This window comes from Nematolebias whitei, chromosome 5 (assembly GCF_014905685.2).
Source record: "Nematolebias whitei isolate Nwh7 chromosome 5, NemWhi1, whole genome shotgun sequence".
Lineage (NCBI taxonomy): Eukaryota > Metazoa > Chordata > Actinopteri > Cyprinodontiformes > Rivulidae > Nematolebias > Nematolebias whitei.
The window spans coordinates 24,001,112-24,020,232 of NC_056502.1; the positions used below are offsets into that span (position 1 = coordinate 24,001,112).

The window sequence follows — 19,121 nt, forward strand, 5'->3', positions numbered from 1 at the left end:
CATCTGCTCACAGACTCATGTTCATGTTTGTGCTGATGTTCAATGTTTTATGTTATGAGTGCTTAGTGTATATTTAGTTGATGTTTTTCTTAGTTCATATCTTAGATGTTATTACTGTTTTTCTTATACATTTTATTGTTGGATGTAACTGGGACCCTGTGTACATAATTTCGCTCCGCCACATGTACCACATGAGGTGCGAATGACAATAAAGAAACTCTGACTCTGACTCTCTGATATAAGGTGTTTTAAACCCCTCCCACACTCTTGCAATATTCTAAACAATGTTTCTAAACTCTAATTGCTCTAAAAGAGCACAGCATGTCATGATTTGAGCTCCTGTCTCCGGCTGCACTCTCAGCCACGCCCACTTCTCCACTCTGCACGGAGATCAGTCGATCAGCTGCAGGAGGAAGGTTATCTCACGGCTGTAGGCTGCACACAGTTGCTAAATCATTTTAAATAAAAATAGCCATGCTGACCGTGTGACTTATCCATCAATCAGCCATTGTGTGTCATGTCCAGTCTTACTTTGAAAAACCATGACAGAGCGAGTCCGCGAAAAACAAACCGCGGGGACTACTGTGTATATGTATATATATATATATATATATATATATATATATGTGTGTAAGCTTCACAAAAAGTCAGCAAAAGTTAAAATAGTCTACCTGTATTTTATTAGTAGCTTTGAATTATTTCTTGTTTTTAGCATACCAAAAGTAATCTAGGAACGATTCGCTCTGCCTTTGCACATTTAACAGGCTCCTTCACTGTCCATGTTTAAAACCCGTCTGAAAACTTATCTCTACTCTTTGGCCTTCAGCCCTACTGAAACTTGATTTTACTTAATTGTTAATGGTATTGATTTTATCTGTTTAACTCGTCATTTTATTGTTTTTAAATTGAGTTTTAATTCATTATTGCATGCTTAGCTTTGTCACTTTATTTTTATGCTCTCTTTTAGCTTATTTATTACTGATGTTCAGCCCTTTGTTTCAGCTGTGGCTGGTGTTAAAGCACTTTACAAATAAAGTTGATGATGATGATTCAGCAGCTTGTTTTCACTGACACAGAAAAGACTTCATGCTGTAACAGCGAGCACAATGTCTTCTGAATCTCTGCCTTTCTGTTGCAGTGCGGGGGCAGGACGCACAGGCTGCTACATCGTGCTGGACGTCATGTTGGACATGGCCGAGTGCGAAGGCGTGGTGGATATCTACAACTGTGTGAAGACCCTCTGCTCTCGACGCATCAACATGATCCAGACAGAGGTCAGGACTAATGTGCCGACTAAATCATACATTGCACATTTATATGAATGTATTCTGCACTTCCTCAAATGCCCAGCCTGAACGCTGTATGATTTAAAAAAAAAATCAATGTATTTAAAAACCTGAGAGAAGTCTGATTTTATTTTCCACCATTATTTGAAGGTTTAAAACCTGACAGATTATTATGTTTAGTCCAGCTGTAGGGCATGATGTGCAGTGCGTCATACCTGACTGGTCTGCTGTGTTCTTGGTCTCATGCAGTTTAATCCCTTTTGTTGTGGGAAGCACAGAGCAGCTTCATTTATGCTGCCATTAAATTTCACAGAGATATATTTACTGCCGGTACTTATTATTTGCAGTAATTTGCTGGGTAACATTCATTCAACCTTTATTTATACAGGTTAGTCTCACAAGGACTCATTTACAAGAGAGACCTGTTTAATACCCAAATGCTGCATGTCTTTGTGTGAAAATAATAATGTGCTCTTGCCTTTTTTCTATTGTTTGAAAATCTATTTATATGAATGAATGTTTCTAACCTGCTGCTGTATGTCTGTTTGCATCCAATGTGTTGTCTGAAAGTTCATCTCTTAGAATCCTGCAGAAATACAATTTATTCCACCTCTTGTCTTTTTCTTTTTTTTTCAGGAGCAGTATATTTTCATCCATGATGCCATTCTTGAGGCCTGCCTGTGTGGAGAAACAGCCATCCTTGTGAACGAGTTTGCAGTCACCTACAAGGAGATGCTGCGGGTGGATTCTCAGAGTAACTCCTCTCAGCTGCGTGAGGAGTTTCAGGTGACCGTTTAAACGTTGTTGTTTTTGTTTTTTATGACTTACTGCATTTGTTATTTTGTAAAGATTTACCTCATATTTTTGTGTCAAGATGAGTTTCAGTTTTCTCGTTTTGTGAGTAACATAAAATCCCTCCCCGGTTTAAAGGAATTCATTCGCAGCACATTTGATCAGATGTTGATTTAAAGAGCCAGCTGTATTCCCACATGCTTTATTTGTTTCATTTAATTGTCAAACATCAGCCTCACTGATTTCACATTTAGCATTTCCAAGTGATACAAAATAAAGGATTATTCTCCTTCTTTAACTTTGTTCTAATTCATCCTCATAAAATATACATATAATCGGAGCTCTCAGGGATGGATTTTTTATGACTCAGGACTGGCACTGTAGGTGGTGCAGCACTCAGGATATAAATTGTTCCCTCTTCAAAAAGAAAAATGTTACATTCCTCTTTTTGATCGTGTGAACTTGTGTGCCTGGCATTGACTTTAAAAGCCTCTTCAGCACCCGATGAGCTTTTTCTGCCTTTTTATACTAATCAGTAATACTGAGATCAGTAAGTCATAGATCTATTATTGATGCAGCGTATTAATGATCCAAAATGTTTCCTCTTGACTAAAGTGATTATGGCAATAAAACAACAGAGAATCTTTAAATGTCATCACATTCATTTTAATGATGCCGTTTGTTCAACAGCTCCATTATTCTGCTAATGTAGTTTGTCAAAGCATCAACTTCAGGTTAAGATGCCTTTTTTTAGATGAGGTTCTGTGGAAAGCTTATGAACAAATAATATCTTACCTGTTGTAGATCACTCTTTGGTAGCTTCAGTTTGGGGCAAAGGGATAATACCTGAGCATATTGATTGACAGTCTAAGTGATGCCAAGACTAAAGTGGATTGGTGTCACCAAATATTTATTAGCAGTTCATGCCAAAGGTAATAACTTCACATCAAGACACATTTTACATTACACAGGTATTTGCAAAGACATTTTAATAGCTTGCAAGTGCAAATATCCATCCATCCATTATCTTCCACTTGTTCTGAAGTTGAGTCGCGGGGCAGCAGCTTGAGCAGGGGGGCCCAGACGCACAGCCACCTCTTCCAGCTCTTCTGGGAGGACCCCAAGGTGTTCCCAGGACAACCGAGAGACGTAGTCTCTCCAGTGTGTCCTGTGTCTTCTCCGGGGTCTTCTCCCAGTCAGACATGTCCGAAGCACCTTTCTAGGGAGGCGCCTGGGGAGCATCCTTACCAGATGCCTGAACCACCTCAACTGGCTCTTTTTTCAATGTGGAGGAGCAGCGGTTCTACTCTGAGTCTCTCCCAAATAACAAAACTTCTCACCCTATCTCTAAGGGAGAGTCCAGCTACCCTGTGGAGGAAACTCATTTCAACTGCCTGTATCTGCGATCTCATTCTTTTGGTCATTACCCAAAGCTCATGACCATATATGAGGGTAGGAACTTAGACGGTCCGTTAAACGGAGAGCTTTGCCTTGCAGCTCAGCTCCCTCTTCACCACAATGGACCGGCACAGAGTCTGCAATACTGCACCAATCCGTCTGTCAATCTCACACTCCATTCCTTCCTTTCTCATGAACAAAACCCCGAGATACTTGAACTCCTCCACTTGAGACAGAACCTCACACTGGACCTGAAGAGAGCAATCCACCCTTTTCCGACTCAGGACTATGGCCTCAGATTTGGAGGCGCTGATTCTCATCACAGCCTCTTCACACTTGCATGTGAACCGCTCTAGTGAGAGCTGAAGTTCACGGCACGATGACGCCAACAGGGCCACATCATCTGCAAATAGAGAGATGGAGTTTTGAGGCTACCGGACCGGACTCTCTCCTTCCCCTGGCTGCACTGAGAAATTCTGTCCATAAAAGTTCTGAACAGAATTGGTGACAACGGGCAGCCCTGGTGGAGACCAGCTCCCACAGAGTCCCACCAGCCAACAAGGCCCAATAGGTCTCCTCCTTCAGCTTGACAGCCTCTCTAACCCAGGGTGTAGCAACTGCTCTAGTGCAAATAGCCACATCTTTTAGCTGTAGCACTTTTGGTGCAGCCTGAGCACTTCTGCCTTCACTTTGGTCAGCCCCACTTGGACCAGTCGAAAGCTCCTCTATCTGCTCACAATTTAAGTCTGTTTCTGCAAACTTTAGGTTATAAGAAAATAATTGTGTATAATTTTTCACAGAATTCCACTTCAAAAGATCTGAACTGTCTTTGTAATGTTATAGAGTTTTGCACTCTGTGTGTGTTTTTTATTTTTTATTTGTTTTTAACATCTGCGATTCCTGTCATGTCTCACACGTGTCATTTCTGTCATGAAGTTCTTGTGCTCCTGAGCTCACCTGTTTAACATTTCCATGTGCAGACTCTAAACTCGGTGACTCCCCACCTGGATGTGGAGGAGTGCAGCATCGCTCTGTTGCCCAGAAACCGAGAGAAAAACCGCAGCATGGACGTCCTGCCACCTGATCGCGCCCTGGCTTTCCTGGTTACTACAGAAGGGGAAAGTAACAATTACATCAACGCTGCGCTCGCCGACAGCTTTCACCGGCAGGCTGCCTTCATCGTGACCCCTCACCCTTTGCCCGGCACCACGGCTGATTTTTGGAGGCTGGTTTTTGACTACGGCTGCACAGCAGTGGTCATGCTCAACCAGCTCAACCAGTCTAACTCTGCCTGGGTGAGGTCAAAGTGTTTCATGCTTTTTTATTGCCATTGATTTGTTGACATTACAAGGGAACTGAGATGTAGCACAATGTTTGAGTCAACTGACACACAGAAGTTTTTGTTTGAGACTTACTTTCAGAATCGAGGTTATATGAACTTTACATTTCCTGACACGTCCCGCCTTTCATTATTTCTGTATCTGATTAGTTTCTTCATGCCATCTTTTTGGGCTTTGATCCCTGACCACATTGGTCTGAAAGCATGACTTGATAACACACATCCCAGTTTTTTTTCCTTCAATCCTCAAGATCCATCTCAGAATATATTTCCGCCCCCCAGCCACATTTCAAGGCTCTTTTTGTTTCCGTCCCACTTTTTCCTCATGAGCATATTCTTTTCTCTGTACTGCAGCATTTCCCGTTCCTGCTTTAGCTCTTAAAATAATCACAATCAGAGCGAGAATGACTGGGGCACAACGTTCAGGACTTTCAGAACAAATGTTTGTAACAAATCATTTTCAGACATGCAAGTTTTTTTTATAAATCAGCTGCAGCTACAAGTACGTTTAATGATGTCTGTCTGTTTTTGAACACCCTTTTTTTCCTAACAATTTGAGTCATCCCCTCATTTGCTTAGTAAGATGGAAGAAAGGGTCATTACAGCAATCAAGCACAGATTCAGTGAAATGAAAGCGTGTGAAATACCATAGATTATTATGAAAGAGAATGAAGAATTTCATTTGTCGTAAAGAAAAAATTCAGGTGGGAGAAAAAAGTTTGTAACAATTAAAAAGTAGTATTCCATGAAGGAATGCACGGCACGGACCAGAGGTGGTCGATTTGAGTCCAAGTCTGGATGAAAAAAGTTCCATTTAGCTACGGAAACCGCTCCAGACCTTGGGCACGCATCCACGCTTAGAAATCCTCGTGGGCCAGGTACCATCTCTCAAGATTCACTGATGGGTCAGGAGGACCGGTTCTGCTCAGGTTCTGCTCAGGTTCAGTGTGGCTTCTCTGCATCCGCTAGTCACCGACCAGATAAAAACTTTACCTCTGGTTTTTCAGAAAGAAAATGTTACCTCTGGGCTGGGCCCTGTTGCCTTCTGGGAAATGTAGTCATTATGAGCGAGAGTACAGTGGAGGATTACTGTTCCAAGTATTTAATTTTTTTGTTAACTTTTTACTGTACAGTACTGTATCTAGTACTGTCCTAATCACGTGAGTAATATTAAAGATGACAATCATGTGTCCTGTACAATTTGTTGTTGTTGTTCAATATTATGGACTTTACGTCCACAAACCGCGATAGAGCGAGTCCGAAAAAGTTGAACCGTGAAGTACTGATGGACTACCGGTACTGTAAAGCAATTGTTGTGTTAGCTAATATCAGATGGTTGTGGTGGCTGTGTTGAATCAGGTTGATTGTAAAACTCAGGGTGGTGCACTGGACTGCTACTGGTGGAGGCTCTAAATGGTGAAAATAAATGAGGAAAGTAGGCAAATTTTCCATTAATCTCACTGAATTTTTAGTGTTTGCTAACTGTCAAAGACCAGCGAGACGCTACATTTCATCAGCTGTAGATGTACGTCCAAAGATTATTTCTGTTTCATTCAAATCTGTCCAAAACGTCGCAACATATTTTGCTAACACATCATGAGATATTTTGCTAACAGACAAACAAATACAGACAGAGGCAATTAAATGATTGTCCACCTTTAATAGCGGTGGGTGACAGTATTATAATGGAGTTCTGACATAATGCAACCAACAGATTAGGAACAATGGAGGTGATGTACTCCGTTAAAGAGCAAGAAACTGGTTCAGTGTGACTGAACACAGATTCAGAAATCACTTAAAAACACTCAAAGCATCGACAATGATAGCTAAGGCAAACTCTAACCTTGTGAATATTTTAGTCTGTTTTCTGTAAAGCAGCTACTACCATGAGGTAGATTTAAGCTCCATGTTTTAAAACGATTGTCAGTGTTTTTTTTAGTTGGTGTGTTTTTTAGAGGTTTTTGTTTGTTTGTTGTTTTTTAACTGTTTTGTGTATGGTAATCAAGCTGCTAAAAGTTCACATTGCTTTAAGATGATATAACAGTATAAAGTTTAATTGAGTATAAATGACCAAAGTTGTTGACAGAAAGGCATTTTATTACTTGTGCCCATAGTTTCCTTCAAATAGAGTTGCATAAAATCTTTAGGACCAATTATTTGAATTTAATATGTTGCTGTTTTCTCCCCAAAGTGCCTCTAAATGATTGTATTTAGGTTATAGAGCCTACATTTGATTTTCTTTAAAATTCACTTTGTTGTCAGCAAGTTTGTGTCAGTAGAAAAAGATCTTTTACAGAAAATTGCAATATGGCATTTTTTTAAAAAATCATGAAAGTTGGTAACCTGGAGAATAAGAGCATAATGTAAGATTGAAAATGTGAACTATAGAAAGTGCACTCTTTTTCTGCTTTATGGGATTCAATAACAGTTTTCTTTACAGTGCAAAAAAAACCAACCTTTTACTTCGATTGTTGTTTTTAATAATACTGGTACATATGCCTCAAGGCGTTACTGATAAGCCTAATCTCTTATCAATCATGTTCCCCACAAAGCCGTGTGTGCAGTACTGGCCGGAGCCTGGTTTGCAGCAGTACGGGCCCATGGAGGTGGAGTTTCTGTCCATGTCAGCAGACGAGGATGTCATCACTCGTCTGTTTCGGGTCAAGAACGTCACACGGGTAAGTGTTTATGACATGGTACAGGTCTGTGGAGGACATGTTGCTCCACAACATTAGCTGAAATCTAGACAGAAAGCTGACAGTGAACGTGGCATTTGACTAACAGTACATTTAGAGCTGCCACGCAGTCAAAGGGTTGCTGATTGTTCATCGAATGCCTTTAAATCTGAATGGATGAGAAAAGCTAGGTGAATTTAGACAGTCTGTCCTCCAGTGTTGTTTCCTCAAGAGGACGTTATACAACACACTTCAAAATAATTGCTCTGTAATATAACAGAGGCAATATGGCAGTTTTTAGAGTAGCACATCAGTGTCTATACATACAACAAAGATTTTTTTGTTTGTTTGTTTTGTTTTCTGAGAATCAGCTGTCCATAAGATTGAACGAATTCCCATACAGATTCAAAATATTAGATATTCAATAGATATTCAAAATATTTTTTGTATGGAAAACACACAGGAGAAGTCCATTAACATGCATGCTACCAAGGTCACTCTGCTCCTTTCAATTTCTATTTGCCATTACTCAGATAGGTGTCTTCCCTTCTCCAGTGCCTTTTGGCATATTAAAAGATCAAACTTTCATTATCGTCGTCCCTACCATATCTCAGGTGGAGTATACTACTTCATGCCCCAAAGCAGATTTTTTTTAATTTGCTCACAAACCTTGTCACACTTTTTTTTTTCTCAGATGCACTGAATTAGATGGAGCTTGTGAAATAAGCCAAATAAAAGCACTGAGTGTTCTGTCTTAGTGAGAGGTGGTACATGATTGGTTTATTTTTATTTCTCAGCTCAGAAAACAGAAAACATTTTTGGCAGCACTTTGCATAAGTGAGTGGATGCATTCTGCTCGGGACATTATCAACCAATTATAGATAAAAATCTGTATGCAAGGCGTTCTCCCCCCTGCCATTAGAATCAGCGTGACAACTTCCCTTCTTGATTGGCATCCTTGCCTCCTCTGTCAGCTGCCGGTGGCACGACTTTTTCTTACGCAGAGCACATCACAGTCAGGAAAAGGGCAACTTGACACAATGCAGGAGGAATTAAATTAGAAATAACGCACACTCTTTTCACTTTTAGTACCTCTCTGTGCGTTATTATGTATGTTTCTCGTGTGTGACAATGATATATAAGGGTAGGGAGTAGAAGTCTTAGGAAGTGCACTGTAAGCATAAGTCTGTGGGGGTAAGGGTGGAACAAAGAGGAAAAACATGGTTTAAATTCACACCTCCTCTGAGGCAATTCCTTCGTGCATCGTTGGGTGTCTTTGCCAGCCTAATTTGCATGAGTTACAGTTCTCCACTGGTCCTTAAGTATTAGGTGAGATTCTACAGGACAAGGTTATGAACACACAGGGACCTCTTTCACACACAGCACAGGCCCCACTTACACCCCCAGACACATATATATCTGTAAGTCAGGCTGCTGAGTTAGCACAGCTGAAATGCCAGCATGCAGTCTGGAGAGAATTGGCACATTTAGGCAGACTGCAACAATATTTGGTGCATTAAGACACATGCGTGGAATCTGACATGTGTTTCGTCTGATCTGTGCTTCTGAAGCTCCAAGAGGGCCAGCTGGTGGTGTGTCAGTTCCAGTTCTTGCGCTGGTCGGCGTACCGCGACGTTCCCGACTCCAAGAAGGCGTTCCTCAACCTGCTGGCTCAAGTGCACAAGTGGCAGAGGGAGTGCGGGGAAGGACGCACCGTTGTGCACTGCCTGTGAGTTATCAGTAAAACTTATTGGAATTCCTAGAACAATTTTGAAGGATCTCAAGGACTGAAATTCCAACATGCATCAGTGTTTTTCCACAAAATCAGAATTCCCTGAGTCACGCGTTGCCATGATGATTTATGCTTTTTATAGGTAACGCAGGAAGTGGGGGTCACACAGTCCCGCTCTTCATTAGACAGGCAGACAAGAACTAGAAATTGTCAAAGAGTTGTGCATAAACTATAGGATGATTCCGAAAAATGTTCTTACTGTGAGTAACAAAAACATCTAGAGATTTTATGTGTTCGTATCTATGTGCAGAGCAAAATGTGGCAGATATGATGGGTTAAAGACACCCACCACCTCAGGTTTGAAGACAAATTCAGAGCTCAGATATAACTGTAGTCACTGTGGGAGTGTGCTGTTTGCACTCTGACGGGTTGAGAGAAAACCTTATGGTTCTATGGCAGTGACAGACACGGTGCGAGATGACAAAAATGTCTGTTTTAATGTACAAACTTTATAAGAAGTGTAAAAGTTATAGTAGTAAGAACAGTAAAATATTTTGGAAAATCTAACCAGCTCAAAAAATAGTGTGACACCACACTTTTAAGTGAAACATTCTGTGTTTAAAGCTCTAAATAAAAATATTAATAAAACAAAAGAAACGGCAGTTATTGATCCCGCAGGAAATTGTTGTGCCAGAGTTTCAGTACAAAGGATCATACTGTACACAAGGAATCACACAAGATCTAGAAAACAACAGAAAAAAAAAAACAGAATATAAAAAATACCAACAATTAAGATCTAAAACAGGTCAGGTGCAGACAGAAACATTAACGTGTTGGTTGTAGTGCAGACTTAATCTTTCAAGGTTCAAGATTCTTTATTGTCATTCGCATCACATGTACATGAGGTGGAACGACATTGTCTACTCAAGGTCCCAGTTACACCCAAAAATAGCAAAAATATAAAGTATAAAAAGAAACTGTATACAAGGATCTAAAATATATGCTAAACGAATGCTAAACGATCTAAGATATACACTAAACACTAATAATGTAAAATAATATGGTATATTAAACAGCAGCCCTGTGGGTAGAAAGGGGAGGAGTTGAAAAGTTTGAAGGACTTCCTGTGTTGTTCTGTGGAGCACCTCAGTGGTCTCAGTCTATGACTGACGGTGCTGCGGTAAGAATCCAGTGTGTCATGCAGGGGGTGTGACATGTTCAGGATCTGGAGCAGTTTCCTCAGCATCCTCTGCTCAGACACCTCTGTCAGAGACTGCAGTTCCAGTATAAAGACTGTTAGAGATACTCTATTAAACTGGTCACTCTTTTCTCAGTCAAATCCCCAGGAGGGGCAGTGAACTGGAAATCATGATGTAAATTGAAGAATAATTATTGAATAGTAATCAGGCATGCTCTAAAAACACACAGAGAGAAGGCAGAAATGGATTTAGTCTGGCCTGAAAAGGTCCTGCACAGCAAGTTACAGCTTCTCAAGGCTGACATTTAAAAGTGCATTTAAAAGCGAAGGATCGTTCACAGGAGGGGTGCATCACGAAAACGTGTGTAATAACATCACAAGCAAATCGGTTTGATGAGAGACGGAGATTGTGTCAAGCCTCTTCCGTCATTCGGCGCAACGAGAAGCAGTGATTTATCATGCCAGTGTTTTATAATGTGGAAAATCTAATTCTGGCTTAATCGCTGCGCATTGGTACTGTGTAGTGCAGTATGTGGCACAGTACGCTGCTCTGTTGTGCCAAGCCCCCCGAGCGAGCACCCCGCTGATGAATATGAATGGGTCGTCTACCTCATTGCGACGCGTCACACGTTCAAACCCCCTCCCCGTCCGAAAGCACATCACTCAGCGCTGTCACACAGTGTTACCTACAACAACCAGGAGGGAGATTATGGAGATCAAATCAATTACGGCTTAATACAGAATGCGATGGTCCTCACTACACTAAATCCAGCACTGCCAAAGCTCTGACGACGATTGATTACCTTAATATCACTTGTATACGCTGCAGTCTCCCACGCCCACCTTGGCTTTGTCTGTCTCTGGAGAGAGGAAGTGGATTGTCCTCCAGTACTTTATAGATATTACCTTTCATTTCTGATGACCAGCGCAGTATTTCAGAAAGAAATACCGCTCTGTGCTGTTATTTCTCAATTTATGCTTCCTTACAGGGTTTCTAATATTGCTATTTTATAAATATATTTATAAACGTAATATATTTATAGCTCGTCTGTGCTGTAAGAGCTGTATCAAATTGCTGTTTTTATGAAGTGTTAAAATGGGCTTATCAAATTACATTGATGTACCTTTCTTAAACTTGATTATTGTCTTCCAGAACTACAGCCTTTTTGCCCTCCTCTGGAAGGGTAAATCTATTTGTGTATACTGATATATCAAAACAATGTGGTTATAAACGTGGAACCAAAAGAATAGCATCTATACTCCGATCGTCAAACATGGATGTGTATTGCCTCGGCCCAACGATTAGTGGGGATGGGAATCTTTAGACATTTCACCGTTTGATTTTATTATGATTTAGTGAGCTGAAATGCATTTTTTAAATGATTATGAAACAATAATCACACTTCAGACTAAACCTTGAGCATAGAATCTCGCAGGCCTTAAAATAACAGAAAATTTAGCTTTACACTACAGTATAGTTATTTTTATTCAAACAATATTTTGGGAACTGAATGAACAATAGAGTCAAAATGCTGAGTACAGTGACGTAAATTTATATGGCAATAGTTGTCCATAAATAAATGTTAGTTTTCTTACCTGCTTGTTTCCACAACATTGTTTTTGATCCCGTCGTAGAGTGTGATAATGGCAGTGTACTTCTTTGTGAATGCGGACACTTTTTTTTTTGCAATAAGATGCAATGGACTTTGTAATTCATAATTCTTTTCACTTTTTTTGAGTTAGGTGGAAACTTTGAAGTCGCCAACATGATACTCCTCTGTTATCAGTGGCAGCTAGTAGAGACCTTTGGCTGTTTTTATTCTTTCTTCTCCAAGTGGAAACATGTACAAAACTTTCATATACGGCAGTGTGGATCTTTTAAACATTATTTTTACCTTTAACTTTAAAGAAGCTGCAATACTTCCAATCACAGGTGTTCAATGACACAGTCCACCATTTCATTAGTGTGTCTCTGTTGTGTGTGCTCCATAAACTATCCGGGTGCTGCACTTCTGCACTTTAGAGTTCCTCATTATGAAATTACTAATAATAAATAATACACAATTTTTCACTTGTTTATATTGATTCCGAATTGTTCATGTTATTGTGATGCAGTGAAAAAAATTATATAATCCCTACCCTTAACAATTCAGATTCAATCAAAACTACAATGTATTTGTACACATGTGTTAGATGAACATTTTTCAGTTTTATAGTCTCCGCTTTCACAACACTGTTCTGTAACACTGCCACAAAGACAAGCCCTCTTTAAGCTGCCTTTGGCTGTTCTTGAATCTCCAATCCAAAATGTCAGCTTTCAATATTGCGTTTACTGCTGAACGATGGAGGCAAGGAGTGAATCTCAGCTGGGTTGATCTGGACCTCTGCATATATCTCCTCCATGTTCATTTCACTACAGAACACACACAGTCACTGGGCCAGTAGCAGGCTGTGGTTTCAGGTACCCTTATCCAGCCTCGTCACTCCTAAGGAGAACCTTAGCATCTTCATTTCTGCCACTTCCAGTTCTTTCTCCTGTCTTTTTGTCAATTCCACTGTCTCCAGACCATACATTCTAGCTGGTCTCACCACTGTCTTGTAAACTTTTCCTTTGACCTTTGCTGACACCTTTTTGTCACAAATCACTCCTGAAACTTTTCTCCATCCACTCCATCCTGCATGGACTCTCTTTTTCACTTCTTTACCACATTCCCCATTTACCTGGACAGCGGACCTTAAGTACTTGAAGTGCTGCACCTTTGTGACCTCTGCTCCTTGTAGCCTTACTGTTCCATCAGCCTCCCTCTCATTCACACACATGTACTCTGTCTTACTACGGCTGACTTTCATTCCTCTTCTTTCAAGTGCAAACCTCCACCTCTCCAAGTTCTCTTCCACCTGTTCCGTTCTCACCACAGATCACAATGTCATCTGCAATCATCATCGGAATTCTCGCCTGACCTCATCTGTTAGTCGGTCCATCACCAGAACAAACAAGAAGGGGCTCAAAGCAGATCCTTGATGCAATCCCACCTCCACCTTGAAGCTATCTGTCACTCCTACAGCACATCTCACCATTGTCCTGCTGTCCTCATACATGTCCTGTACCAGTCTAACATACTTTTCTGCCACTCCAGATTTCCTCGTGCAATACCACACCTCCTCCCTCGGCACACTGTCACATGCTTTTTCTAAATCCACAAAGACACAATGGAGTTCTTTCTGACCCTCTCTGTACTTCTCCATCAGCATTCTTAAAGCAAAGATGGCATCTGTGGTGCTCTTTCTTGGCATGAAACCATACTGCTGCTCACAGATAGTCATTTCTCATCTAAGTCTTGCTTCCACAACTCTCTCCCAGATCTTCATCGTGTGGCTCATCAACTTAATTCCCCTGTAGTTGCTACAACTCTACATCACCCTTGTTCTTAAAAATGGGCACCAGCACACTTCTTCTCCATTCCTGAGGCATTTTCTCACCCTCAAATATGCCATTGAATATTTGAGTCAAAAACCTCACTGCCATCTATCCAAGACATTTCCAAACTTCCACTGGTATGTCATCAGGTCCTATTGCCTTCCCCTTCTTCATTCTTTTCAGAGCTTTCCGAACTTCACCCTCACTAATCTTTCCCACTTCCTGGTCCACAGTTTCTATGACCTCTACTCCTTTCTCTTTCATTCTCTTCATTCATTAGCTGCTCAAAGTACTTCTTCCATCTTTCCATCACACTCTCTTCACTTGTTACAACATTATCATTCCTATCTTTAATAAGCCTAACCTGCTGCACATCTTTTCCAGCCTGATCCCTCTGTCTTGCCAATCGTGTAAATGAGTCCTCGCGACTCAATGAGACTAACCTGTATAAATAAAGGTTGAATGAATGTTTTGCCCTTACATTTGTATTGCATTAAATCTTCACATGGTGATGCAGGGCAATGTGTAATGTGGTAAAATGCTGCTGGTTTTAACTACAGCAGTTGTTGAGATACCTTTGATTGATGCTGCTCAAGCATGAGTCTGAACCACTGCAGTCAGAAAGATAACCAGACAAGCTGATTCACCTCTCTCTCTCTCTCTCTCTCCCTCTCCTCGACAGCTGCTGAGTTTAATCGAGACAGACTGTCACCATAGTTATGACTGTAGTCGTGGGATGACACGGCCTGTCACTGTGATTGTGTCTACAGCTACGGTTGTGCTTCGGTTGTCACGATTAAGACTGTGACACATTGGTATATAATGGGTCAATCGCCTGCTACATGCAGCTGTTTCACTTTAAACTCGGATGGTTGTTCCTATTTAGCAATACACTAAAATCCTGTGGTATTTTTTCAATACATTTTTAGCCTAGCTTTCTGTGCTGCATCTAGTAATCATACTGCTAGACCTATCAATAAAACTGTAAATTCAGATAAATCCAGGCAAAGTCAGAACGCTGGTCCAAGTCACACTGATAGATCCTGGGGCCATCTCTTAGAGGAGATCAATAAACCAGTAAACACATCTTATGAAGGGTTACTTATGTCCTTTATCTAGTGCCAATACAAACCTAACATCTGCAAAAACTAATTTAGAAAATAAATTTAACAAAACAGTACAAAAGATGCACAGGTATTGCATCAATTATATGTGAAGGGGACATGTCCCCCTCACATTTACAAAAATATTATTTTGTACCTCCCCACATTTACCATTAAATATTAATTCACCCAGCGCTGTTTCAATTTCTTTGTGAACAAATTTGTTCCACTCAAGGGCATTGGAAGCATCCGTAATGTGGGGGGGACACAATGATGTGTGTAGGTGTGCGTGTGTGCACGTGTGTGTGTGCATGTGTGCATGCTTTTAAAAAAAGGTGTTCACTAGTGAACAAAAAAGCAACATTTCACCTAGATTTCCTTTAATTCCACACATTTAAAACATGTTTCTCACCAAGTTTGTGTAAATTCAGCTGAGGGTTTTAAAGACATTTTAACTTCAATACACTTTAATACAGATCAGCACTATTTGTCTTTATAGAGAATAAAAAAACATCACCACTGGACTTTACTTGTGTTCAACACTACTCATCTAAATGATGTTTCTCACGAAGCTTGAGGACAATAAGGTGTGGGGTTTTAAAGATATTTCAACTTTAATGCACCTGAACACACAGCGTCTCTTACACCTGCAGCGTCTTACAACGTCACAGTTACTGCTAAGCTAAGATGCTACAGACATAGCGCTCCACTTGTCTCCTCCTAACCATGTATATATGTTTATGATCAACCCCCTGGTCAACAACTGCCCACACTAAGCATACTAAACTGGCGAGCGAGTAACACAGAGGTGTCTCCATCTCCTCCACCTGTGCGCATTTTATGCCGAGACAGGAGGAGACGCACAGAAAGACTGCAGGTGTTACACAATATTCTGTGACCACTGATATTGTGACAGTGGCAACAGGCTGCTGTGTTTAGAGTTGGAGGTAACCAGGAAAACCAGGAGTGGAGTTTTAGTGGTTTGAGTATTCTCCTATTAATCAAGTGGAATGGATTTGTTCACGAAGAAAGAGAAACTGCGCGGCCTGAACTAATGTTTCATAGTAAAAGTGTGTGTGTGTGTGTGTGTGGGGGGGGGGTTCCAAATTAACATTTTTTTAATGTGTGGGGGACTTGTCCCCTTCACATATAATGGTTGCGACGCCTATGTTTCCACTTGATTATTAGGAGAATACTCAAACCACTAAAAGTCCATGCCAGGTCTTCCTGGTTACCTACATGCAGCGTTTTCCAGAGGTCACTTGGCCTGGTAGGGCACTCATCTCTGAGTTTTTTTTTTTGTAAACAGGGCAGGGGGAATAGGGGGAGAAACACCTCTGTATTGCGCACTAGCTTAGCGCTACATTAGTGCCAGCAGTTGTTGACCGGGGGTGAGGTTTTAGGATGTGTGAGAGAAGTGGAGTGTGCTCTATTCAACAAGGAGAGCTGTTGGTCAGACTACTTCTTTTTGTGCCATTAACTTTAAAATAGTTATTGATTCAGTGTTTACTTATGTAAGTACACATAGATGTTTAACAACCCATTAAAATACACCAAGATCTTGATGACAAAATTTTCTGGGAGATGATCCCCAGACACCCCCCACACCACCATCACTGTCATTCTCCCCCTCGTTACAAATGCTTCTGATGCCAATGAGACGATGGCACATATAGGAAGGCAACTTCAACATTATTGACTCCTCTGCTGTCTGTGATTTATTTTTAACCAGACCTCTCTTTCCCCACACCCCCCACAGCAATGGTGGTGGTCGCAGTGGGAGCTTCTGTGCCTGCAACATCCTCCTTGAGATGATCCAGTACCAGAACATGGTGGACATCTTTTATGCTGTCAAAACTCTACGCAACTGCAAACCCAACATGGTGGAGTCTCTGGTAAGAAAGGCTGTAAAGAAATAAAAACTGTTTCTCAACAGATAGAAAAGTTTTTTTTCCTTCATTCTTCGATTTGTGTGTTTTTCCAGGACCAGTATCGATTTTGCTATGACCTTGTCCTGGAGTACTTGGACTGTTTCGAAGGCAGATAGCAACTAACGGTTTATGACAGCAGCTGTATCCCGTGTTCTGCCAATTTGCTCTGGGGTCGCCAAGTGACACCCCCTCTTCTTTAAAGTTTGGACCTTTGGTCTTTAAAGAAGCATGAAGGATGAATAGAAAAACTCCATCAAGGTTCTAAATTTTAACCTTTAATGTACAGTTGTTATTTCCTCCTTGTTGGTGTTGTTTTGATGTATTTTATTTTTTTATTTTGTGGTCCACTTTGCCTCTCGGACTGAATCATTTGCGCTGAGAATTTCTGCAGCAGCAGAACAACTCTGGACCTGTTTGTACTGAGGAAGGCTCACCGCGCCTGTGCTCCATCATTTCATTTCAACAGCGAGGAGGCCGGACGTTAATTCCAAAGTTACCTAAACTTGGAGGCATTTTTGTTTTTTTGAAGAGTGGCAAGACTTATGTACAATACCATAAACTGCCTTATTGTTCAATGTTAAGAAACATGGGTTTAAATCAACTCCTAATCTAAAATGATTAACAAGCAGCTGTAAATAGAAAACAAGAAAAAGAAAACAGCAGCAAAAAGTTTAATAGACAAGCAGCATTAGAGCTAACCAGCCTGGTTTACATCAGTATTGATGAACTGTAAACTGGCATAAACTGTACAGTATTCCATTGTATTGTATTTTGCCATAATTTGTATGCTGGATTAGCATGTGGGCTGGGATTACAGGGAGAGATCCCCGTCTCATTACTCTCACAGTGCCAATCCCACTGACTGACTTGAACGCTATATTTTGTTCTATCACTTCATTTTAATAGATGTCAACAAACAGAGAGTATGATCCAAGGGATTGTTTGTATTTTATACCCAGTACGAATAAAAAGAAAAAGGACCAGCAGCGAAACTGTAAGGAGATGCCGTAGTGCTAACATCAAAAATGATGTACCAAGAATACTGTGGTGATGTGTTTCACCAGTTAGAGAATTACAGGTTTTTACCCATTTGTTCTTTAAGCTGTTTGGTTCTTCTGTAAATTACCTGCTAAGTTCAACCAGTTAGATCTTGATCTCTTCGGATGTGAGGCTCATTTAGAAAATGTTGCTATACATTAAGTGTTGTAAATTAAAAAGAAAAATGGCTGTGTAATAAAAAAATACCGCAGGGGAAAGTAATCCACTGTGCATCACCACATGGAACAGAATGTATGATATGGAAATGATATATTGTGAAGAGAGAGTAATGAGAAACATCTGTCCAGAGAACCTGCTTCTATTTTTCAGCTACTAGTTGGACTCCGTGACCGCTGGAGCTCTCTGGAATATGTGATTCACATCTGAGTCACATCACACGGAGAGAAAACTGTTGTATTTTTTTACAGAACCACAAATAGAATTCCTTTTACATTTCTTTAATGTTTTTTTGAATGGGTTTCATTTAACCATTTTCCCCAACGCTCCTTTTGGAAAAAGATTAGCAAGGTGGACGGGGAAGGTACCACAGAACCCATCCCGATAAATAAGAAGTTGCAGCTTAGCCCCTCCACCGAGTATCAGAGAACCATGTGATCTATATTTACATGTTAGCCCACAAAAACTTTTTTTATTGCTACTTCAACACCTTATGTTATTTCTGTATTGTATCACATTTTTCACAAAAAAACAGCTAAATGGTGATTTTGTGCTCGGCAAAAGGCCGTGCGGATTATCAACTCTTGTGAAGAATGACCTGAAACAAAGGTTGAATGGACTGCAGTGGTTGTAGTCTTGTTTTTAAGAGGGTGACATCTATCATACAACACTTTATTTGTAGTTATTTATTTTTCCATCTGTCATTATGGATTATTTCGCTTGTGGCACAAGTCTGTTTATAACTTTATGCATCTGTCAAGGTAACTCTTCACTTGAAACCTGATGATAAAACTTGATGTTCAAAATAATAAAGGAAATCTCCATCCTGATTTACGCTCAATAATCCAGGTAGAAAAATCCAACAAAGTTAAGTCAGGTCCTCTGGACAGTTCCTTCTTGTTGAAACGTTTCGTCTTTCATCCAAAGGACTTCATCAGTCCGAGAAGCTGCAACAAACTCAGTCTTATAAATAGCACCTTCTCCTGGTGCTCAGATGGTTTCTGTAGTCAACCCTCCCCCGACGATTCATACGG

General features: G+C 40.6%; 1 protein-coding gene across 1 annotated transcript in view; it reads left to right on the forward strand.

The window, feature by feature from the left end:
- Window positions 1-16,988, forward strand: part of ptprub (protein tyrosine phosphatase receptor type Ub) — a 159,258-nt gene extending 142,270 nt beyond the window's left edge. Inside the window, exons 24-30 of the mRNA XM_037677245.1 lie at window positions 1,139-1,274; window positions 1,923-2,072; window positions 4,457-4,771; window positions 7,368-7,493; window positions 9,062-9,219; window positions 16,701-16,836; window positions 16,926-16,988. Of these exons, the coding sequence (XP_037533173.1) occupies window positions 1,139-1,274; window positions 1,923-2,072; window positions 4,457-4,771; window positions 7,368-7,493; window positions 9,062-9,219; window positions 16,701-16,836; window positions 16,926-16,988 (1,084 nt within the window). The remainder of the gene's footprint in view (window positions 1-1,138; window positions 1,275-1,922; window positions 2,073-4,456; window positions 4,772-7,367; window positions 7,494-9,061; window positions 9,220-16,700; window positions 16,837-16,925) is intronic.
- The last annotated feature ends 2,133 nt before the right edge of the window (window positions 16,989-19,121 follow it).